The sequence below is a fragment of the Abramis brama genome, assembly GCF_963993115.1.
Source record: "Abramis brama genome assembly, contig: SCAFFOLD_95, whole genome shotgun sequence".
Taxonomy (NCBI): Eukaryota; Metazoa; Chordata; class Actinopteri; order Cypriniformes; family Leuciscidae; genus Abramis; species Abramis brama.
In genome coordinates, this window is record NW_028155898.1 from 75,516 (window position 1) to 94,526 (window position 19,011).

The 19,011-nt window shown below is 39.2% G+C and overlaps 1 protein-coding gene across 2 annotated transcripts; it reads left to right on the forward strand.

Annotated features, from left to right (window-relative positions):
- Window positions 1–2,519: 2,519 nt before the first annotated feature.
- Window positions 2,520–14,474, forward strand: LOC311077303 (uncharacterized protein). 2 transcript variants are annotated; one of them, XM_084139124.1, is made up of 11 exons: window positions 2,520–4,850; window positions 6,550–6,634; window positions 7,460–7,651; window positions 7,762–7,830; window positions 8,010–8,111; window positions 9,573–9,698; window positions 11,722–11,754; window positions 11,896–12,980; window positions 13,223–13,366; window positions 13,559–13,767; window positions 14,043–14,474. In XM_084139124.1, the coding sequence occupies exons 3-8, from the start codon at window positions 7,532–7,534 to the stop codon at window positions 12,085–12,087; spliced, it is 642 nt and encodes a 213-aa protein (XP_083995250.1). In that variant the 5' UTR covers window positions 2,520–4,850; window positions 6,550–6,634; window positions 7,460–7,531; the 3' UTR covers window positions 12,088–12,980; window positions 13,223–13,366; window positions 13,559–13,767; window positions 14,043–14,474. The 2 variants fall into 2 exon arrangements, with proteins under 2 accessions (XP_083995250.1, XP_083995249.1); XM_084139123.1 differs by having other exon boundaries at window positions 13,559–14,474.
- Window positions 14,475–19,011: the final 4,537 nt, after the last annotated feature.

Here is a 19,011-nt window from a genome sequence, read left to right on the forward strand (position 1 = left end):
ATATTATATTATATTATATTATATTATATTATATTATATTATATTATATTATATAGAGGAGATCAGTTACAGCAAACATTCTCTTTATATTATATTATATTATATAGAGGAGAGCAGTTACTGCAAACATTCTCTTTATATTATATTATATTATATTATATTATATTATATTATATTATATTATATTATATTTATTGTATTATATAGAGGAGAGCAGTTACAGCAAACATTCTCTTTACATTATATTATATTATATTATATTATATTATATTATATTATATTATATTATATTATATTATATAGAGGAGAGCAGTTACTGCAAACATTCTCTTTATATTATATTATATTATATTATATTGTATTATATAGAGGAGATCAGTTACTGCAAACATTCTCTTTATATTATATTATATTATATTATATAGAGGAGAGCAGTTACTGCAAACATTCTCATATTATATTATATTATATTATATTATATTATATTATATTATATAGAGGAGAGCAGTTACTGCAAACATTCTCATATTATATTATATTATATTATATTATATTATATTATATTATATTATATTATATTATATTATATTATATAGAGGAGAGCAGTTACTGCAAACATTCTCATATTATATTATATTATATTATATTATATTATATTATATTATATTATATTATATTATATTATATAGAGGAGAGCAGTTACTGCAAACATTCTCATATTATATTATATTATATTATATTATATTATATTATATTATATTATATTATATTATATTATATAGAGGAGAGCAATTACTGCAAACATTCTCTTTATATTAACGTATATTATATTATATTATATAGAGGAGATCAGCTACAGCAAACATTCTCTTTATATTGTATTATATTATATTATATTATTATATTATATAGAGGAGATCAGTTACTGCAAACATTCTCTTTATATTATATTATATAAAGGAGAGCAGTTACAGCAACAATTCTAATGATACTATATTATTATATTAATTATATTACAGTTTTTCTCAGTTGCTTTGGTGCATTTCTCAGATCACAACTAAAATTCTTACTTGTTCAATCTCCACATTATCTACTTGTGCACCTCATAAAAGCAATTTCTCATTCTTTTGAACAAATTGCAGTACATTCATGCAGTTGATTATGTGCAAATGTATGCTGTTTCTTACATTATTAATTGCTTATGTCATGTTTATAAAAATGTATTATACTGGTTCTCTGTTGAATAGTCTTACCCCACAAAACATATAGGCATTAGTTCCATAAGTCATTAAATGCAGAATTGGTTGAACTAGTTGTCATAAACTGTCAAACATATTTTCTATACAATTCTATTAGACTTTTTTTGTCCTGAATTGTTGAATTGCAGAGGTGAGTTCTGAATTTCACTAATGAAGGGGAATGTAAAGCATTAGATCAATCAATGATCAACCAGTTCTCTATAATAGCTCAGAGTGCATCTCATGAAGCTTCATCTGGGATGCATACAGAGCACAACACGTTACACACTCTGAGAGAGGAAGAACAACAGGGTGAACAGCCGAGAAGAAGAAGAGGAGCAAGGATGTGTGGTGGAAGGGTAAGGAGGTAAAACAGAGGAACAGGCTAAGATTGTGTGTTTCAGAAGAAATAAGTGCCATTATTGTAGATCATGTTCTCATTCATGACCTTATGGCCGAGGCTGGATGAAGGGTGCAGCCGAATGTTGGGAGAACAACCGTGTGTCTTCAATCATTCAAGCGTTTGTAGACAGAACAGGTGTGTAATCAGACAGTGTTCACTCTACTGCACTGTACTGTTCACCATAAACTGTAGACTTACTGTAATGCTATAGGCTATTACAGAAGTCTACTTGCATTATACATTATACAGTAAATATACTTGATAGAGACACGTACATACAGTATATGTGTGATAGTCTTGTTTTTTATATCACAGTGCCACTGTACTGTAATCTTTTGTCAGACCAACAGTAAAAGTGCATATGTGAATCCTGTCCAGTCTCCTCTAGAGTAATGCGTATATGTGTGCTGTTTAAATTTATATGTCATTCAGATACAGTGCAGTATTTTGTATTTTCAATCATTGTCATCAAAATCGTAGCCATAGTTTACATCTGAAACTAAGCATTTTGACATTCTTGTTTGTGAACAATGACACAAGGATATGTTCTTTGATATTGTACTAAGGATTTTGAGCAAGTTACAGGAGTTTGATGGTAGGCTAATCTATTGTGTTCTGCTGTTTGTACGAAATGCACTTAGGTACTGGTGTGCAAATCTTAAGGATGATTCAATAAATGTACTAAAGTGACTGATAATAACTGTTAATAGAGCAGTTACAGCAAACATTATGTAACTGCTGTCTCTCTCTCTCTCTCTCTCTCTATATATATATAGAGAGTCTCTCTCTCTCTCTCTCTCTCTCTCTCTATATATATATATAGAGAGAGAGAGAGAGAGAGAGAGAGAGAGAGAAAGAGAGAGAGAGAGAGAGAGAGATAGAGACAGCAGTTACATATAGTCATAATACAAAAGAAAAAAAGTGTTTAAAAGAATCATGAATCAAGCTGACACGTTTAAATGTTTGTTTACAGATGTATTTTGTTCTTACTTTGATTTTAAAAGCCATTGGATCTACACTAACCCTAACCCTAACCCTAACCCTAACCCTAGCTCTGTCTCTGCCTGTCAGACTGACTGAGATCTGCTCATACTGTGATCAGCCGCCCTTCCCCCACAGCACTGACTCTGATCGCGCGCGCGCCCTTCCCCCACAGCACTGAGACTGATCGCGTGCGCGCCCTTCACCCACAGCACTGAGACTGATCGCGTGCGCGCCCTTCCCCCACAGCACTGAGACTGACTGCAGAGTGAAAGAGATGAGATGAATGAACTAACAGACTGACCAGTGACAGAGAGATAGGTAATCAGCAGTGCTGCTCAAAAGATGACAATCTGTTGTGGCTATGCGTTTTTAAAGCACTTTTACATTGTCTAACAGCTTCTCCGCCCTTTAATGTAAATACCATTCATTTATTAAATACATAAAAAGATAATGCTGTTAAATTACACGTTAAAGTTTAATTTTGAGCCTCGAAATAATCCACACTCCTTCCCCCTTCTTAACTCAAATAAATTCTGAAGTAGTTGTGGGACACTGATGAAATGACAACAACACAGACAAGTGCAGAACTGGAGATATACCAGCTCATATCAGCCCTGCTGTATATTTGCAGACATCAATTTACTATTTTGATTAATGATATTAGTAGAAAATAATATGCCTGTTCAAGAGATCTAGGTTGCTCATTTAGGCATTTTTTGCTCTTTTAAACCTGTGTTTGTACGCACATGCGCAGTGGTTCCTAGTTCGAGGCGGGTGGATTCGTTTAAAAGTGATCATGTGCTCTGTCCACTAGAAAAGACCGGAAAAGACACTCTGGAAAGACTCACTTCACCACAGGTTTTTTTGTTTTGTTTTTTTTTAGTTTGAAGAAAGAGTACTGTGATTAAAACTGTGGAAAAAAAGATTCTTGCCATCAGATAATGTTCTATTAGGTTAAATAAATGTAGTCACAATTTCAACGTGAAATCCAAATACGTAATTACGTCATTTACGCAAGTCTGCGACCGTGGATGTGTTTTCCCGGGAAATGCAGACACGTGACAATGGGACGCGAAACAGACGACGACAACCCCCACCACGCACGCATTAAAGGCTAAAGGTGAGATCTAGACTTGTCCTCAAAATGCATGATAACTAAATACATTGTGAAATATGAAAGTTAGTAAGATGTGTTTATTTTAGTTGTTTAATTATTTTTTCCTTAGGGTTTTATTTACTTCTCGACTGTATTTGAGTTTGCTTCTAATATGATGATTTGCTGCAATAAAGAAAAAGTTTATTGCCAACTTGTAGGCAATGGCCAGTAAATAGAATTTTGTTATTTTTTATATAATAGTACTTTAGATTCTGCAAATTAATCTAAACAACTGAGTCAGTGATAGTCTACTAGCCTATATCATTGTTTTTTTTTTTAATCAAAAGTGTTGTCAACTATCAACAGTAATTTGTATAAATAATGAAATAATGAATTCCATTTTTTTATATCATTATTATTTGATAATTTTTATTTTATATAATATTTTTTATTACATTATATGCCTGTTCTTATTATTATTTATCTTTATAGAGCTTTTTTGCCCAATGCCAGTACATAGACACTTTATAGTATTTTTATTGTGTGTGTCAAATCCAAAGCAGACCAAAAGCACATTAAAAATAGCCCCTATGAATCTAGCTGGTTACTGACTGAAAATCTCCCATACGCTCTTAAATCAAATATGAATATACAGTAGATTGATGTCAATTGTGGTCACAAGGCACACAAGAACTAATGGTTTTTGGCATCATTGACATTGCCTTTTTTATCTAAATGCCTGTTGTTGACTGGTCACATGTGCTGTCATTGAATAGAGCTCTGTTGATATAATATAAAGATATACTTTAGTGTTTAACAGAAAAAAACACAACACAGGTTTGGAACAACATGAGGTTCAATTGAAACAACAATTAATATAATTGTATGTTAATTATGTATGTTTTTGGGTGAACAATTCCAGTAAGATCAACAAGATTTTTTTAAATATGCTTATTTATTTCATTCACCTTATATTTATTTTATTTATTTTTTTCAGTCATTTCAAGAAAGAAATTCAGCATGCTGGGAAATAAAAGGCGTAAAAAACCTCTGCAGGACGCTGAGCATCACATTACCTGTGAAACCGACAAGCCTGGGCTTCGAGAGCAGTTCATCAGCAAATATAAAGGCAAGTATAAATTACTAAGCAGTTTAGTAATAACGTTAATCTACAAAACTGAGAATTTAATGTGAGGTGAGTCATATGGTTGTTAGGCCAACTAATATCCATGTTTCACAAGTTAAACAAAACCAGTTACATTTTTGCATTTCTGGTTCCATCAACCCAAAGTCAATGTTTATTTGCACATTCTGAACCCAGTTATGCATAATAAGCCGACAGTGCATGTGGTCATGTAAACGCAGACTAAGGTCACCATAAACAGCATAAGCATAAACCAATCGACACAGATAGATTTTTGCCCCTTATTTGCAGATTTGCCCGGCATGTAAACACATTAACCTCTGTGTTCTGTGGCTTATTGAAGGGAGCATGTGTGATGTGTGACAGGAAAGTGTCCTTATTTTGGATTAAAGCACATCCAGACAGAGCGAGTGTTTTCTTGACCCAAGAACCTCTTAAAAGTATTCTCATCTCGTTCAGAAGTGGTACAGTCAAAATCCTGCACCCGATACTGCATGAGAGGAGAATATGAGTCTGGAAGTTTTCCTCTGAAATTCTGGAATACTCTTGGGCTTTATTTAACATCACAACTGACATGACATATGAAATACACAGTCAGATAAACGAATGGTTAGGTTTTGACGTCATTAACCTGATTTACTTATAAAGTAGTGGTTTACGTGGTTATTGGTTTGCATGTAAACCTGGATAATGGATTATTTCAAGAAGGTGATTTTATTTTGTTATCAGCGTATCGGTGTGCATGTAAACATGATCAATGGGTTTTGGTTAAATTCCTGAAATAAGATCCATGGTTAGCACAAGATCAAGATATTTTCACGCTTTACTCCACAACATAAAATAGTAATACTCTCTTGTGTGTTTTTTTTAAAAGCCTTTACTTGTCTGGTAAAAGGCAGTTGTTAACAAGTGTCTAAATGGGAGACGGGTTGTCTGGGACATTAAACGTCATCAGCTGAACAGATTAACTCATCTAGTCACTTTCACAGCCTCGTTGTGTTTATAATCGCACTCTTGCAAACTATTCTAGGTAGATGTAGGGATGGGGATGTATACATCACACAATCAGTCAAACATGCATTATAATAATGCAGAAACATTATAAATATTACACAGGGAGATGGATTTTAAAGCTTTAGAGTTCCTGGAGGCACATTTATCAACAAAAAAAAAAAAAAACTCTATACTTTTATCTAAACTATAGAAGCCACATAAAACATCCATATACCACAAAGAAAAACTACCTGAAAGAGATGCAAATAATAAACAAACAGAATTGTCTTTTAAAATAATGCAACACAGTTGTTGAAGCTTCATCGTAAGGAAGTTGAAGTTGGTCAACCGTGGTGTAGTTTATAGATTAACTTTAGCTTATTTTCTGCAAATCCCAGTGGGTTTTTGTGGAGGAAACCAGGGGATGTTCAACTACTACCGGGTTGGCCTGCAAAAATAGGTTTGTGTAAGAAAATGTATGTAATTTTAACTGTATAATTTTAAGACTTAAAAGTATAATGTAAAGTATAAAAAGCAAATCATGCTTTGAGATTAGCCTGACTTTTGACTATTTTCCTTAAGTAATTTCCCTTTCACATCGTATAATGTACGTCATATGGTAGAGAACTTTTAGTAATAAAATAATAGTTGACATTAAAGAAACTGCAGCTAATGTATTTCTCCTCTTTAGAGCTTTCTTCCGACCGAACTGAACACTACACTGAAGCTGAGAACACGTTCCTGTTTGATTTTCAGTGGCATGGCAAAAATTGGTGGTGAGTACAGAACTGGTGGATTGATGTAGTAAGGATGCTAAAATATCTGGAACTGTAAAATACTTAGGATGTGTTCATACCTGGAGTTCTGTTCGCTTGGTTCGTTTGGTCCGGGTCCGCTTAGTGTTCAGATTGGCATTTCTATTGTCAAACCTGTTATGCTTGACCAGTCTGTCCTTTTTAGGGTCACATCTTCCTGTTTTTGGTTCGTTTACATGTCTCTGGGTCCATGTTACATTCTTTTTTCATTCGAACCGCACCAGAGTTCGTTTGGAAGCCAACTGAGACCTATTTATTCAGCATCTGGATCCTCTTGTTTGGTGGCACCAGGTTTCAGATGGCAGTGTTCACACTTATTCAAATTAACCACACTAACAGTCTAAACAAACATGCCAGGTGTGAACACACCCTAATAATTAAAATTCAACATGAACTGACATTAAGAGTACTGAGTGCAGTTTCCTTGAGTCATCTAAATTGGCTTTCCCTGTATTCCCTAAAGAGAACAAAATGATTAATTTTAGATGCCTTTATCTGAGAGCTGAGAGGATGTTGCAGTGCGCCATTTAATCTCATATATCATATAGATCAGTGGTTCTCAGACCCTCCTCTCTGCAGATTCTGTATGTCTCCTTCACCTGACACACTCAGTTGAGTTCATAGAGCTGTGTTCTGATGATGAACTCCTCATCTGAATCAGGTGGATTAAAACACCAGACATACAGCATATGCAGAGTGGTGGGTTCCCAGGACTGGGGTTCAGAACCACTTATAATAACTGTACATGTCTAGCTAGTACTGAGTGGTCATTTTATGTCTTTATAGCATGGATGCATCTAAAGAAGACTCGTCCTTGGGAAGACTTATGTAAATGATGAAACCAGAAATACTTGCAAAATGAGAACCGTTGAAGTGAGCAGAAAACCTCACCTGTGTCTCTTTGCTGTACGAGACATTCTACCAGGGGAGGAAATCACTTACAATTATGGCGACTCAGATTGGCCATGGCGAGTCAAGGTACTATCAAGAAAATGCTAAAGAGATTAATCAGTAATTCTCACAAATCTCATAATCTTAACTCTCATTCTGATTAGTTACCATGTGATTGTGGTCTCATATTTCTCAAGCCTTTGAATAAAGCATCAGCAGAATCCACTGATAAAAAGCCAGCCAGCAGTTTGGGTCTGCAGAAATCGGTAAGTCCACTTTAAAACATCTGTATCATTATATTATTGACTCTTTCAGCGTAGAGTTGTGTGTGAAAGAAATGATAGATAACGTGTAGGACAGCTAGAGGAATGAACATGAACAAGTTTTTCTGTCCTTTACAAATATTCTGATTTTGATATTCACTGGTTTCTTTTCTGACATCCAGCCCCATTGTTCAGCTTCTGTTTCTTCTCCTGAATTGGACAAGGTGAACAGCAATGGTCCATATAAGCAGTCAGGCAAAGCAATAACATCAATGAATAAAACGGTAACCATCTCATACATGCAGCAACTATCTACTGATGTTTACTGCCAGCTAGTTGAAAGTGCAGTGAGTGATTTCTGAGAAACACTATTGATATTTGAAATCGACACCCAAACAGACACACCCCTCCCTTCATTGCTCGGCCCCCAAAATAATGAACACGCAACACAGGCAACCACTAACAGCTGGCGCTCAGGTGTTCAACTCGAAAAGATCTTTATCGCTGGCAAACCATAGGATGCTTTTTAAAGGTTTGGTTTTAGTTGATTGTAGGTGCATATCCACTTCATCCAGCACACGTGTGTAATAGTAGTGGGAAGTTCGGATCATTTTACTGACTCAGATCTTTAAATCTCGTTCATCAAAATGAACAAATCTTTTTTCAAGTTATTTCGTTCATTTCAGCAGAATGTATTTAAAATGTTACATGTTAGCCAAATTCCCCAAACACATCAAATGTTGATCGCATTTAGAATAAGAAAAAAATTGCAATGCAAGAAAAAGGCCATATTATGAGAAACAGTTAATTTATTTATTTGGGTCTTCAGGCTATGCATTCTGTTAGTTTACCTCACCTCCCGATCTAAGCCGTTCGATCATCCCGTGATCCTCATAAACTGAGCTTTGCAGTCTGTAGTACCAGATACAGTATTGATTAGTTCACGTTTCGAGTCTATCGACTTTGGGTTCAAGTCATTCGTGCATCACGTGACAGCCCCATATAGGCTGAGCTATGCAGTCGCTACCGGATACAGAATTGATTAGTTCATCTTTTGAGTTTTCGTGGACTTGATAGGTGAACTAATCATTTATCTTTCCGGTACTGACAGCATAGCCTCTGTGGGACTGACCGGAAGAACGAAAGACTTGGACCCGAAGTCTCGAGAGATGAACTAATCATTTCTGTTTCCAGTACAGAACCCATGGGATGTTGGGCATGTGCGGTCAGCGCAAAATGAACGAATCACTCTCTGAGACAACTCGGTAGTCCCGAGTCATATTAAAGATTCGTTCATGACGACCCGTCACTAGTGTATAAACGCTTCAAATGATACAAAATTGTATTGCCATTAGAAATGTACTTATGTACCCACACTTATGTAAAATGTACCCACAATTAAAACAAACAAACTAAAAATGACTTGGATGGTATGGAGTAAATGTAGCGCCTTACTACCAACCTCTGCTAGTTAAGTATAGTTATTGGTTCAGAGTTTAAATGTCTGACTCTGAACCAATGTAACTATTAATGTGACTATTGTCACAATTTGTATGTAAAGTTTGTATAAATGTTTGTTTAGAGTTTTTATTTTATTAATGATCTTTGCTTTGAAATGTGCAAAACATTTTTTGTTCACTCCTACAGTGTGTTTGTTCTTGTCTGAAATGGGTGCCACAGTTTTCAATATTGCTAATGTACATTTTATTCTTGTTTAAGCTAAATACCTCTTTATATATCTGCAGAAGCGGTTTCAATCAAGATTGGCAAAATTAAGACAACATCATGAAGATTGCTATGAACGTTTTAACAGAGCAGAAATTGAAAAGGAACACAAGATTGCTAAACAGCAATCACAAAAAGTTTGTTTGGTGAGTAATATGTGAACATAATCACACTATTCTGTGATCAACGCCTCAGTCAATTAACGGTTAATTATTTTATTATTCATTTATTTTATTAATTAACAGTTTGCTTAGTCCTTTTGCTTTTAGACCTTATATTTTTATTCAAATTATATTTCAAGCTGTCACAGTCATCCTCAGTCGCATCCACATCTGATGCACCCTCTTCATCGGCACCCTGTGCTTTGTCCACCTCTATAATGGCCTCATCAACCTCATGCTCTCCTGCCCTGTCCTCATCACCGTCACCAGCTCCTGCGCCACCCATGCCACCTTCATCCTCGCCTGGGCAGCCTTCATCATCATCATCTTCGCCTGGGCAGCCTTCATCATCCTCGCCTGGGCAGCCTTCATCATCCTCATCCTCGCCTGGGCAGCCTTCATCATCCTCATCCTCGCCTGGGCAGCCTTCATCATCCTCATCCTCGCCTGGGCAGCCTTCATCATCCTCATCCTCGCCTGGGCAGCCTTCATCAGCTTCGCCTGGGCAGCCTTCATCATCCTCGCCTGGGCAGCCTTCATCATCTTCGCCTGGGCAGCCTTCATCATCCTCGCCTGGGCAGCCTTCATCATCTTTGCCTGGGCAGCCTTCATCATCCTCGCCTAGTAGGCAGCCTTCATCATCCTCATCCTCGCCTGGGCAGCCTTCATCATCCTCATCCTCGCCTAGGCAGCCTTCATCATCCTCGCCTGGGCAGCCTTCATCATCCTCATCCTCGCCTAGGCAGCCTTCATCTTCATCATCCTCATCCTCGCCTGGGCAGCCTTCATCATCCTCATCCTCGCCTGGGCAGCCTTCATCATCATCATCCTCGCCTGGGCAGCCTTCATCATCCTCATCCTCGCCTGGGCAGCCTTCATCATCATCATCCTCGTCTGGGCAGCCTTCATCATCATCATCATCCTCGCCTGGGCAGCCTTCATCATCCTCGCCTGGGCAGCCTTCGTCATCCTCGCCTGGGCAGCCTTCATCATCCTCGCCTGGGCAGCCTTCATCATCCTCATCCTCGCCTAGGCAGCCTTCATCATCCTCGCCTGGGCAGCCTTCATCATCCTCATCCTCGCCTAGGCAGCCTTCATCTTCATCATCCTCATCCTCGCCTAGGCAGCCTTCATCATCCTCATCCTCGCCTGGGCAGCCTTCATCATCCTCGCCTGGGCAGCCTTCATCATCCTCATCCTCGCCTAGGCAGCCTTCATCATCCTCGCCTGGGCAGCCTTCATCTTCATCATCCTCGCCTAGGCAGCCTTCCTCTTCATCATCCTCATCCTCGCCTGGGCAGCCTTCATCATCCTCGCCTGGGCAGGCTTCATCTTCATCATCCTCGCGTGGGCAGCCTTCATCTTCATCATCCTCATCTTTGCCTAGGCAGCCTTCATCATCCTCATCCTCGCCTAGGCAGCCTTCATCATCCTCGCCTGGGCAGCCTTCATCTTCATCATCCTCATCCTCGCCTGGGCAGCCTTCATCTTCATCATCCTCGCCTGGGCAGCCTTCCTCTTCATCATCCTCATCCTCGCCTGGGCAGCCTTCATCATCCTCGCCTGGGCAGGCTTCATCTTCATCATTCTTGCCTGAGCAGCCTTCATCTTCATCATCCTCATCCTCGCCTGGGCAGCCTTCCTCTTCATCATCCTCATCCTCGCCTGGGCAGCCTTCATCTTCATCATCCTCGCCTGGGCAGCCTTCATCTTCATCATCCTCGCCTGGGCAGCCTTCATCTTCATCATCCTCGCCTGGGCAGCCTTCATTGCCTTCCTATGCGCAGCCTTCATCATCATCATCATCATCTTCTCTTGCTCCACCCTTATCTTCACTCTTATCTGTGATTCAAAATCGCAGATGTCTGAGACACTCTCATTAAGGGAGGTGGGTAGATTAATTTGCTTAATTATTGGGATGGTCTGGCTGTATTGCACTTGTAGAACTAACAATAGATTATATGAAATTATATATTATTTATATTTGTTTGTATTTCTCCTCTTCCAGATATCCTCTTTAAGGCCATCAAGAAAAAGACAGGTATGTGACTTGCCATGTGATACTTTATATGCTCAATTTTTTTGGCATAATTATGACTTTGCTTGCCAGTATCCACAATGCGATGAAACATAATGTTACAGGAACCACTGCCTTGAGTAAGTGTTATATTCTCTCATTCAGTATTCAGGAAGTACCGTCTGTGACACAGACTACAGCGATGTCACAGACTACAGCGATGTTGACCAAACATACCAAAAATCAGCTCAGATGAATCGGATGGTAGTTCTTCTGGACATGACATGGTCAAAAATGGCCAGACACCTTGAGTTTGTCCATCGCAGAGGGAACACTGCAGCTGGCAAAAATGAGTAAAGTCCTAATGGCCATGGAGAAAGGAACACTGTCTGACTACAAAGGAAAGATGCATCTGTCAGTATGAACTACACGCGAAACTTCATCATAGTTCATAAAGGACACTATTTTCTTGAAACCTTTGCTCACTTCTAAGCCGACTGGTGTGTTTAGAGCACACAGAGGTCGAACTCTTTTCCTGCCCTGGGCATCATCATCTTTAGGTTTCAGAGGACAGTTTTTGATATGTTTCCAAAGGCTACGCTTGTTATAAGGCCCTTGGCAGTAAATGCAGTGAATAAATTCTTTGGCTCTTTGTCTATTTTTTGAACGGTAGTAGGCAATCATCTCCCCATGTCCTTGTCTCACCACATCTGTGTTGTGGGCAAAGTTGCCCCTTTTTCAAAGGAGGTTCAACTGTACTCGTCTTTCTTTGGAATGTTTTGGAAATGCTATTGCCTTTACAACCCCCACTTCGTTGCGATGGACAAATTCAAGGTGTCTTGCCATTTTTGAATATGGCTTAGAGCAATTAAGGCAATACTGCTTCTTGTACGCCTTGCGGAGTTCCGTCTTTGGTGATGGCATTGACTGAATAAAAGTCTTATCACCAGACAAGGTGTTTGTCTCTTTAGATTGGCATTTCATCTTTTTTGGTGATGGTACAGTCATAAATTGATCAGATGAACTACCTGCCTCGTTGGGAGATGTTGGATGTATCAAAGCACTTTTGACAATGTCATGTCCAGAAGAACTACCATCCGATTCATCTGAGCTGATTTTTGGTATGTTTGGTCACATCAGACCCCATCCTGTTGAACAAGTGCTCTCCCAGCTGCTAATGGCCATGGAGAAAGGAACACTGTCTGACTACAAAGGAAAGAAACTTGATGACATTGAAATTGACCCAAATGGTACGAGTATACTTGGACTGTCTGTGTGTATCTGTTCTTTACATATTTGCAAAACAATGTATATGTTACCGGCAAAGTGTGTAATCCGGAATTCTATAGAATGCCCTAGGTAATGTAGGTAGGTAACTTAGGTAACCATCAGGCATTCTATACAATAACGGGATTTCACACTTTGCCGGTAACATATATAATCATGTCACAGATGGTAAGTATAAGCAATAAAGTGTAAATTTTTTTGTCAGTGAATTATTTAGAGCAACTTGAGGCCCAAGGTGATTCCATGTCAAGTGATGAGGAGGATTACAGTGACCTATCTCAGAAAACAGCACCAGCAGAGACTGATCAACTTGTTCAATCTGATCAATCTGTTTCATGGGAGGATCAAGGTAAGAAAAATCTCTAAACTACACAAACAACAATAATCAAATAAACATGAATCAGCTCCATGCAGCAATATCCAGCCAAATGAAAAAAATATACACATTAGGACACATTAGTCTTGATTTGGTCTTTACTCACCAATTTAGTTGTAATGAGAATGTGTAATGAGTATTTACTTGTTTTTAACTATTTCATAGGTTCTTCAAACGCTCCAAAAAAGAAATGGGAGGACAGTGAGGTAAAAGCAGTAGAGAGACACATGATGAAGTTCATCAAGACATACAAAGTTCCTGGTAAGCAAGACTGTGAAAGATGCATTCACGCAGAGCCAGAAGCTTTGAAGCAGCGAACATGGACTGGTGTGAAAAATTATGTGCGGAACAGGATCACGACTCTTAAAGAAAAGGTGGTTTGTAGGGTGGCACAAACACTTTAACACTTTGCACATTATGCTCTTTTTGTAAGAAATGGAGCTAAATTAAAAGAAATGAGGATATAGGTGTAGAAATATTTTGAGGATGGAATGAAACAGAATATAAAGTGCAAAGTTAGAGTATAAGAAGGCTAATGAAGAAGTAGAGGATATTAAGATAGTCAATTTTCATTATTCAGTTTTCTTTGTTCAGTTGCAATGAAGTTGGATGGAATGTCATGTTAAACTTTTTGATATTTCTGTCATAGAGGGAGGAGAGAATGTTAAGAGGATAAAAAGGGAAGAGTGAATAGGTGTGTTGGACATGGGCCGTGGCTGGATGTAACCGATCGGTGAGAGTTGCAGTGTGCAGGCGGGAGGAGCTGAAAACAGACACGTGAGTCGGACACTTTCTGCTTCCCGTAGTGACGCAGAGCCAGAAGCTTTGAAGCAGCGAACATGGACTGGTGTGAGAAATTATGTGCGGAACAGGATCACGACTCTTAAAGAAAGGGTGGTTTGTAGGGAGGCACAAACACTTTAACACTTTGCACATTATACTCTTTTTGTAAGAAATGGAGCTAAATTAAAAGAAATAAGGATAAAGGTATAGAAATTAAAATTGAGAGACGCTCACGCTGTGTTTGCATACTTTACCACAGCTGAAGTGAAATAAATGCATTATTTGCCAAATACACAGATATTTCAGAGACATTTTCATGCAATACATGTACTGCTTAATACAGCATCTGTTTGTACAAGAATAAAGTTCAACATAAGCCTAAATACCGATGAAGTGGGGTCTACATTGTATCAGTTTTATTTGGATAAACATGACAATATAACAGCGTGACTACATGAAAGGGGATTTCACTGTTATAAAAACAGATTTGTGAGCATTAGTGGAACTAAAGGTGTGAGAATTAACTCTTAATCATTGTGTTGCAGTGGATTCGGCCAATCGTGGATCAGTTGTGTCGTCATCAGAGCTCATGAGTCGCTCTGGAGAAGCTGCGCTGGCTGAGTCCTCCTGCTCTCCAATCGCTCTCGCCGTACTCTGATACCATACGTCACAGTCACGGGGCTTCGCTGTCTGAAGTCGGACACAAGTTCTAACCGGCATGCACTGCTCAAGTCAGCTGCTGATCGGTCTGCGCAGCGCTGCATGAAGTCCAACAAGCCTAATGCTCTCCTCCCTCTTTACATCCCTTTACATTCTCCTCCCTCTTTACATCCCTTTACATTCTCTCCTCCCTCTTTTCATCCCCTTTACATTTTCTCCTCCCTCTTTACGTCCCCTTTACATTCTCCTCCCTCTTTACATCCCTTTACATTCTCTCCTCCCTCTTTACGTCCCCTTTACATTTTCTCCTCCCTCTTTACGTCCCCTTTACATTCTCTCCTCCCTCTTAACATCCCCTTTACATTCTCTCCTCCCTCTTTACGTCCCCTTTACATTCTCTCCTCCCTCTTTACGTCCCCTTTACATTCTCTCCTCCCTCTTTACATCCCCTTTAAATTCTCTCCTCTCTCTTAACATCCCCTTTACATTCTCTCCTCCCTCTTTACATCCCCTTTACATTCTCTCCTCCCCTTTTACATTATCTCCTCCCCTTTACATCCTCTTTACATTCTCCCCTCCCTCTTTACATTCTCTCCTCCCTCTTTACATTCCCCTTTACATTTTCTCCTCCCTCTTTACGTCCCCTTTACATTCTCTCCTCCCTCTTTACGTCCCCTTTACATTCTCTCCTCCCTCTTTACATCCCCTTTATATTCTCTCCTCCCTCTTTATGTCCCCTTTATATTCTCTCCTCCCTCTTTACGTCCCCTTAACATTCTCTCCTCCCTCTTTACGTCCCCTTTACATTCTCTCCTCCATCTTTACGTCCCCTTTACATTAGGCTTGTTGGACTTCATGCAGCGCTGCACAGAACGATCAGCGGCTAACTTGAGCAGTGCTTGATGGTTAGAACTTGTGTCCGACTTCAGACAGCGACGCCCGTGACTGTGCCATAAGGCATCAGAGTACAATGAGAGTGATTGGAGAGCAGGAGGACTCAGCCAGAGCAGATTCTCTAGAGCGACTCACGAGCTCTGATGATGACACAGCTAATCCACGATTGGCAGAGTACACCGCTTGACAACGATCACGTGCGTTTCATGTTTCTTCTCACACCTTCAGTTCCACTAAGGATCACAAATCTGTTCTTTATAACAGTAAAAGCTCTTTTCATGTAGTTCTTTTCAAAATAAAACAATGTAGACCCCACTTCACTGGTATTTAGGCTTATTTTGAACTTTATTCTTGTACAAACAGTAGTGCATGTATTGAATGAAAATGTCTCTGAAATATCTGTATCTGGAAAATAATGCGTTTATTCCACTTCAGCTGTGGTAAAGTATGCAAACTTAGCCTGAGCGTCACTACGGGAAGCAGAAAGTGTCTGACATCACATTCTCTCGTCTGCACACGGCAACTCTCACCAATCGGTTACATCCAGCCACAGCCCATGTCCAGCACACCTAATATAAGGGATGAATAGAGGGAGTAAATGTAAAGAGGATGAAAAGAGGGAGGAGTAAAGCGGGTAAAAAGAGTGAGGAGTAGAGTTAGAGGATGAAGAGGAGGAGTAAAGAGGATGAAAAGAGGGAGTAGTAAAGAGGGTAAAAAGATGGAGGAGTAGAGTTAAAGAGGATAAAGAGAGGGAGGAGTAAAGCGGGTAAAAAGAGTGAGGAGTAGTTAGAGGATGAAGAGGAGGAGTAAAGAGGGTAAAAAGAGGGAGGAGTAGAGTTAAAGAGGATGAAAAGAGGGAGGAGTAAAGGGTAAAAAGAGGGAGGAGTAGAGTTAAAGAGGTGAAGAGGAGGAGTAGAATTAAAGAGGATAAAGAGGGAGGAGTAAAGCGGGTAAAAAGAGTGAGGAGTAGAGTTAAAGAGGATGAAGAGAAGTAGAGTTAAAGAGGATGAAAAGGAGTAAAGTGGGTAAAAAGAGGGAGGAGTAGAGTTAAAGAGGGAGGAGTAGAGTTAAAGAGGGAGGAGTAGAGTTAAAGAGGGAGGAGTAGAGTTAAAGAGGATGAAAAGGAGTAAAGCGGGTAAAAAGAGGGATGAGTAGAGTTAAAGAGGGATGAGTAGAGTTAAAGAGGGAGGAGTAGAGTTAAAGAGGGAGGAGAGAATGTAAAGGAGGAAGTAGAGAGATTTTGAAGAAGGGTGGATGGAGGAAGTACAGAGGATAGTTGGGCACTGAGAATCATTCCCACCTCCAAGTTAATTGATTTTTCATTGTTGTTCTTTTAAAAAAAAGAATAATTTGAAGTTCTGTCATTAACTGCAATGTGCACTTTCAACACAATGTGTCCAAGACTGTTAATATTAAAGAGTCATTTAATCGGAGTGTGTGTCACTAGAGTCCCCAAAGAGTCGTTCAATTGGAGTGTGTGTGTGTGTCACTTGAGTCCCCAAAGAGTCATTTAATCGGAGTTTGTGTGTGTCTCGAGTCCCCAAAGAGTCATTTAATCGGAGTGTGTGTGTGTGTCACTAGAGTCCCCAAAGAGTCATTTAATCAGAGTGTGTGTCACTAGAGTCCCCAAAGAGTCATTTAATCGGAGTGTGTGTGTCTCTCTAGTCCCCAAAGAGTCGTTTAATATGAGTGTGTGTGTGTCACTAGAGTCCCCAAAGGGTCATTTAATCGGAGTGTGTGTGTGTCACTAGAGTCCCCAAAGGGTCGTTTAATCGGAGTGTGTGTGTCACTTAAGTCCCCAAAGAGTCATTTAATCGGAGTGTGTGTGTCACTTAAGTCCCCAAAGAGTCATTTAATCGGAGTGTGTGTGTCACTCGAGTCCCCAAAGGGTCATTTAATCGGAGTGTGTGTGTGTCACTAGAGTCCCCAAAGAGTCATTTAATCGGAGTGTGCGTGTCACTCGAGTCCCCAAAGGGTCATTTAATCGGAGTGTGTGTGTCACTAGAGTCCCCAAAGGGTAATTTAATCGGAGTGTGTGTGTCACTCGAGTCCCCAAAGGGTCATTTAATCGGAGTGTGTGTGTGTCACTAGAGTCCCCAAAGAGTCATTTAATCGGAGTGTGTGTGTCACTTCGAGTCCCCAAAGGGTCATTTAATCGGAGTGTGTGTGTGTCACTAGAGTCCCCAAAGGGTCATTTAATCGGAGTGTGTGTGTCACTAGAGTCCCCAAAGAGTCATTTAATCGGAGTGTGTGTGTCACTCGAGTCCCCAAAGAGTCATTTAATCGGAGAGTGTGTATCACTATTTTTATTTGTATAGAGTTTTTTTTGACAATTACTACACTTTACAGAAGAACATGCCTAATGTCTTAACCCCAGTGTGTAGCCAAAGATGACTCTGATGAGGAAAACTCCTTAAGATGTTTTTGTGATAATGATTAGTTTACAGTCGATGCTAAATTAACTAGAGGGATGCAGCCGGTGGTCAGTGAAAGGTTCTCTGCCATGAAGTGAAGTCCGTTTTATTTCTATAGCGCATGATACAATACAGATGGTTTCAAAGGAGCTTCACAGACATAAAATAACTTGCAAATGTCAACAATTATGAAATGAATAATGTAGAGCTGTTTTACAGTTGAAATTAAAGACAATAGTGTTATTATTCAGCTCAATTCTGTTCATCTTTTGCTTCTGATAGTCAATCAGTCAAATCAATAATATTTCTGAATGTTAATTGTCATTCCCCAACTGAGCAGCCAAAGGCACTTGATCTCAAGCTACAAATCAGACAAAAAATGTAGGCTACCCATTTACAGTGATCTTGCAGAAAAGAAGAAACCCAGTTTACTCTCTCACACCTGTATCTCTGCACTAGCTTGATTTCACTGTCCAGTATTGGAACTTTGAATTGTAATATTCTACTTCTGTCTTCTTAGGATAAATAATATATAACATCTCAACAATGTCCTGAAAGTATACCTTAACCAGAGTATGTGTATCACCATGGTCCTCAAAGTATGACTTCATCAGAGTTTGTGTTTAATGTCCCCAAAATGGACATAAAAAATACTGTCCCTAAAGTGAAGGCAAAATGTCAGGTCTTTAAGGAAGGCTTTTATTGATAAAATCAAGTGATAATTGTGATGACAGCTTCTCCAGAAGTGCAGTCATATCTTTCTTTTGTCTCTAGACCCTTCAGAAAGGGGTGTCCCTAAAGGTAGGGTTCCCAGTCATACGTCCTCACATTGTGGTTAAGTAGGTATGTGTGTGTGTGTGTGTGTAT

Coding starts and splice junctions, on each gene's coding strand:
- LOC311077303 (XM_084139123.1), top strand. CDS start 7,532: ATGAGAACCGTTGAAGTGAGCAGAAAACCTCACCTGTGTCTCTTTGCT. Junction 7,652..7,761: donor ATTGGCCATGGCGAGTCAAG/GTACTATCAAGA, acceptor ATATTTCTCAAG/CCTTTGAATAAAGCATCAGC. Junction 9,699..11,721: donor AATCACAAAAAGTTTGTTTG/GTGAGTAATATG, acceptor CTCCTCTTCCAG/ATATCCTCTTTAAGGCCATC.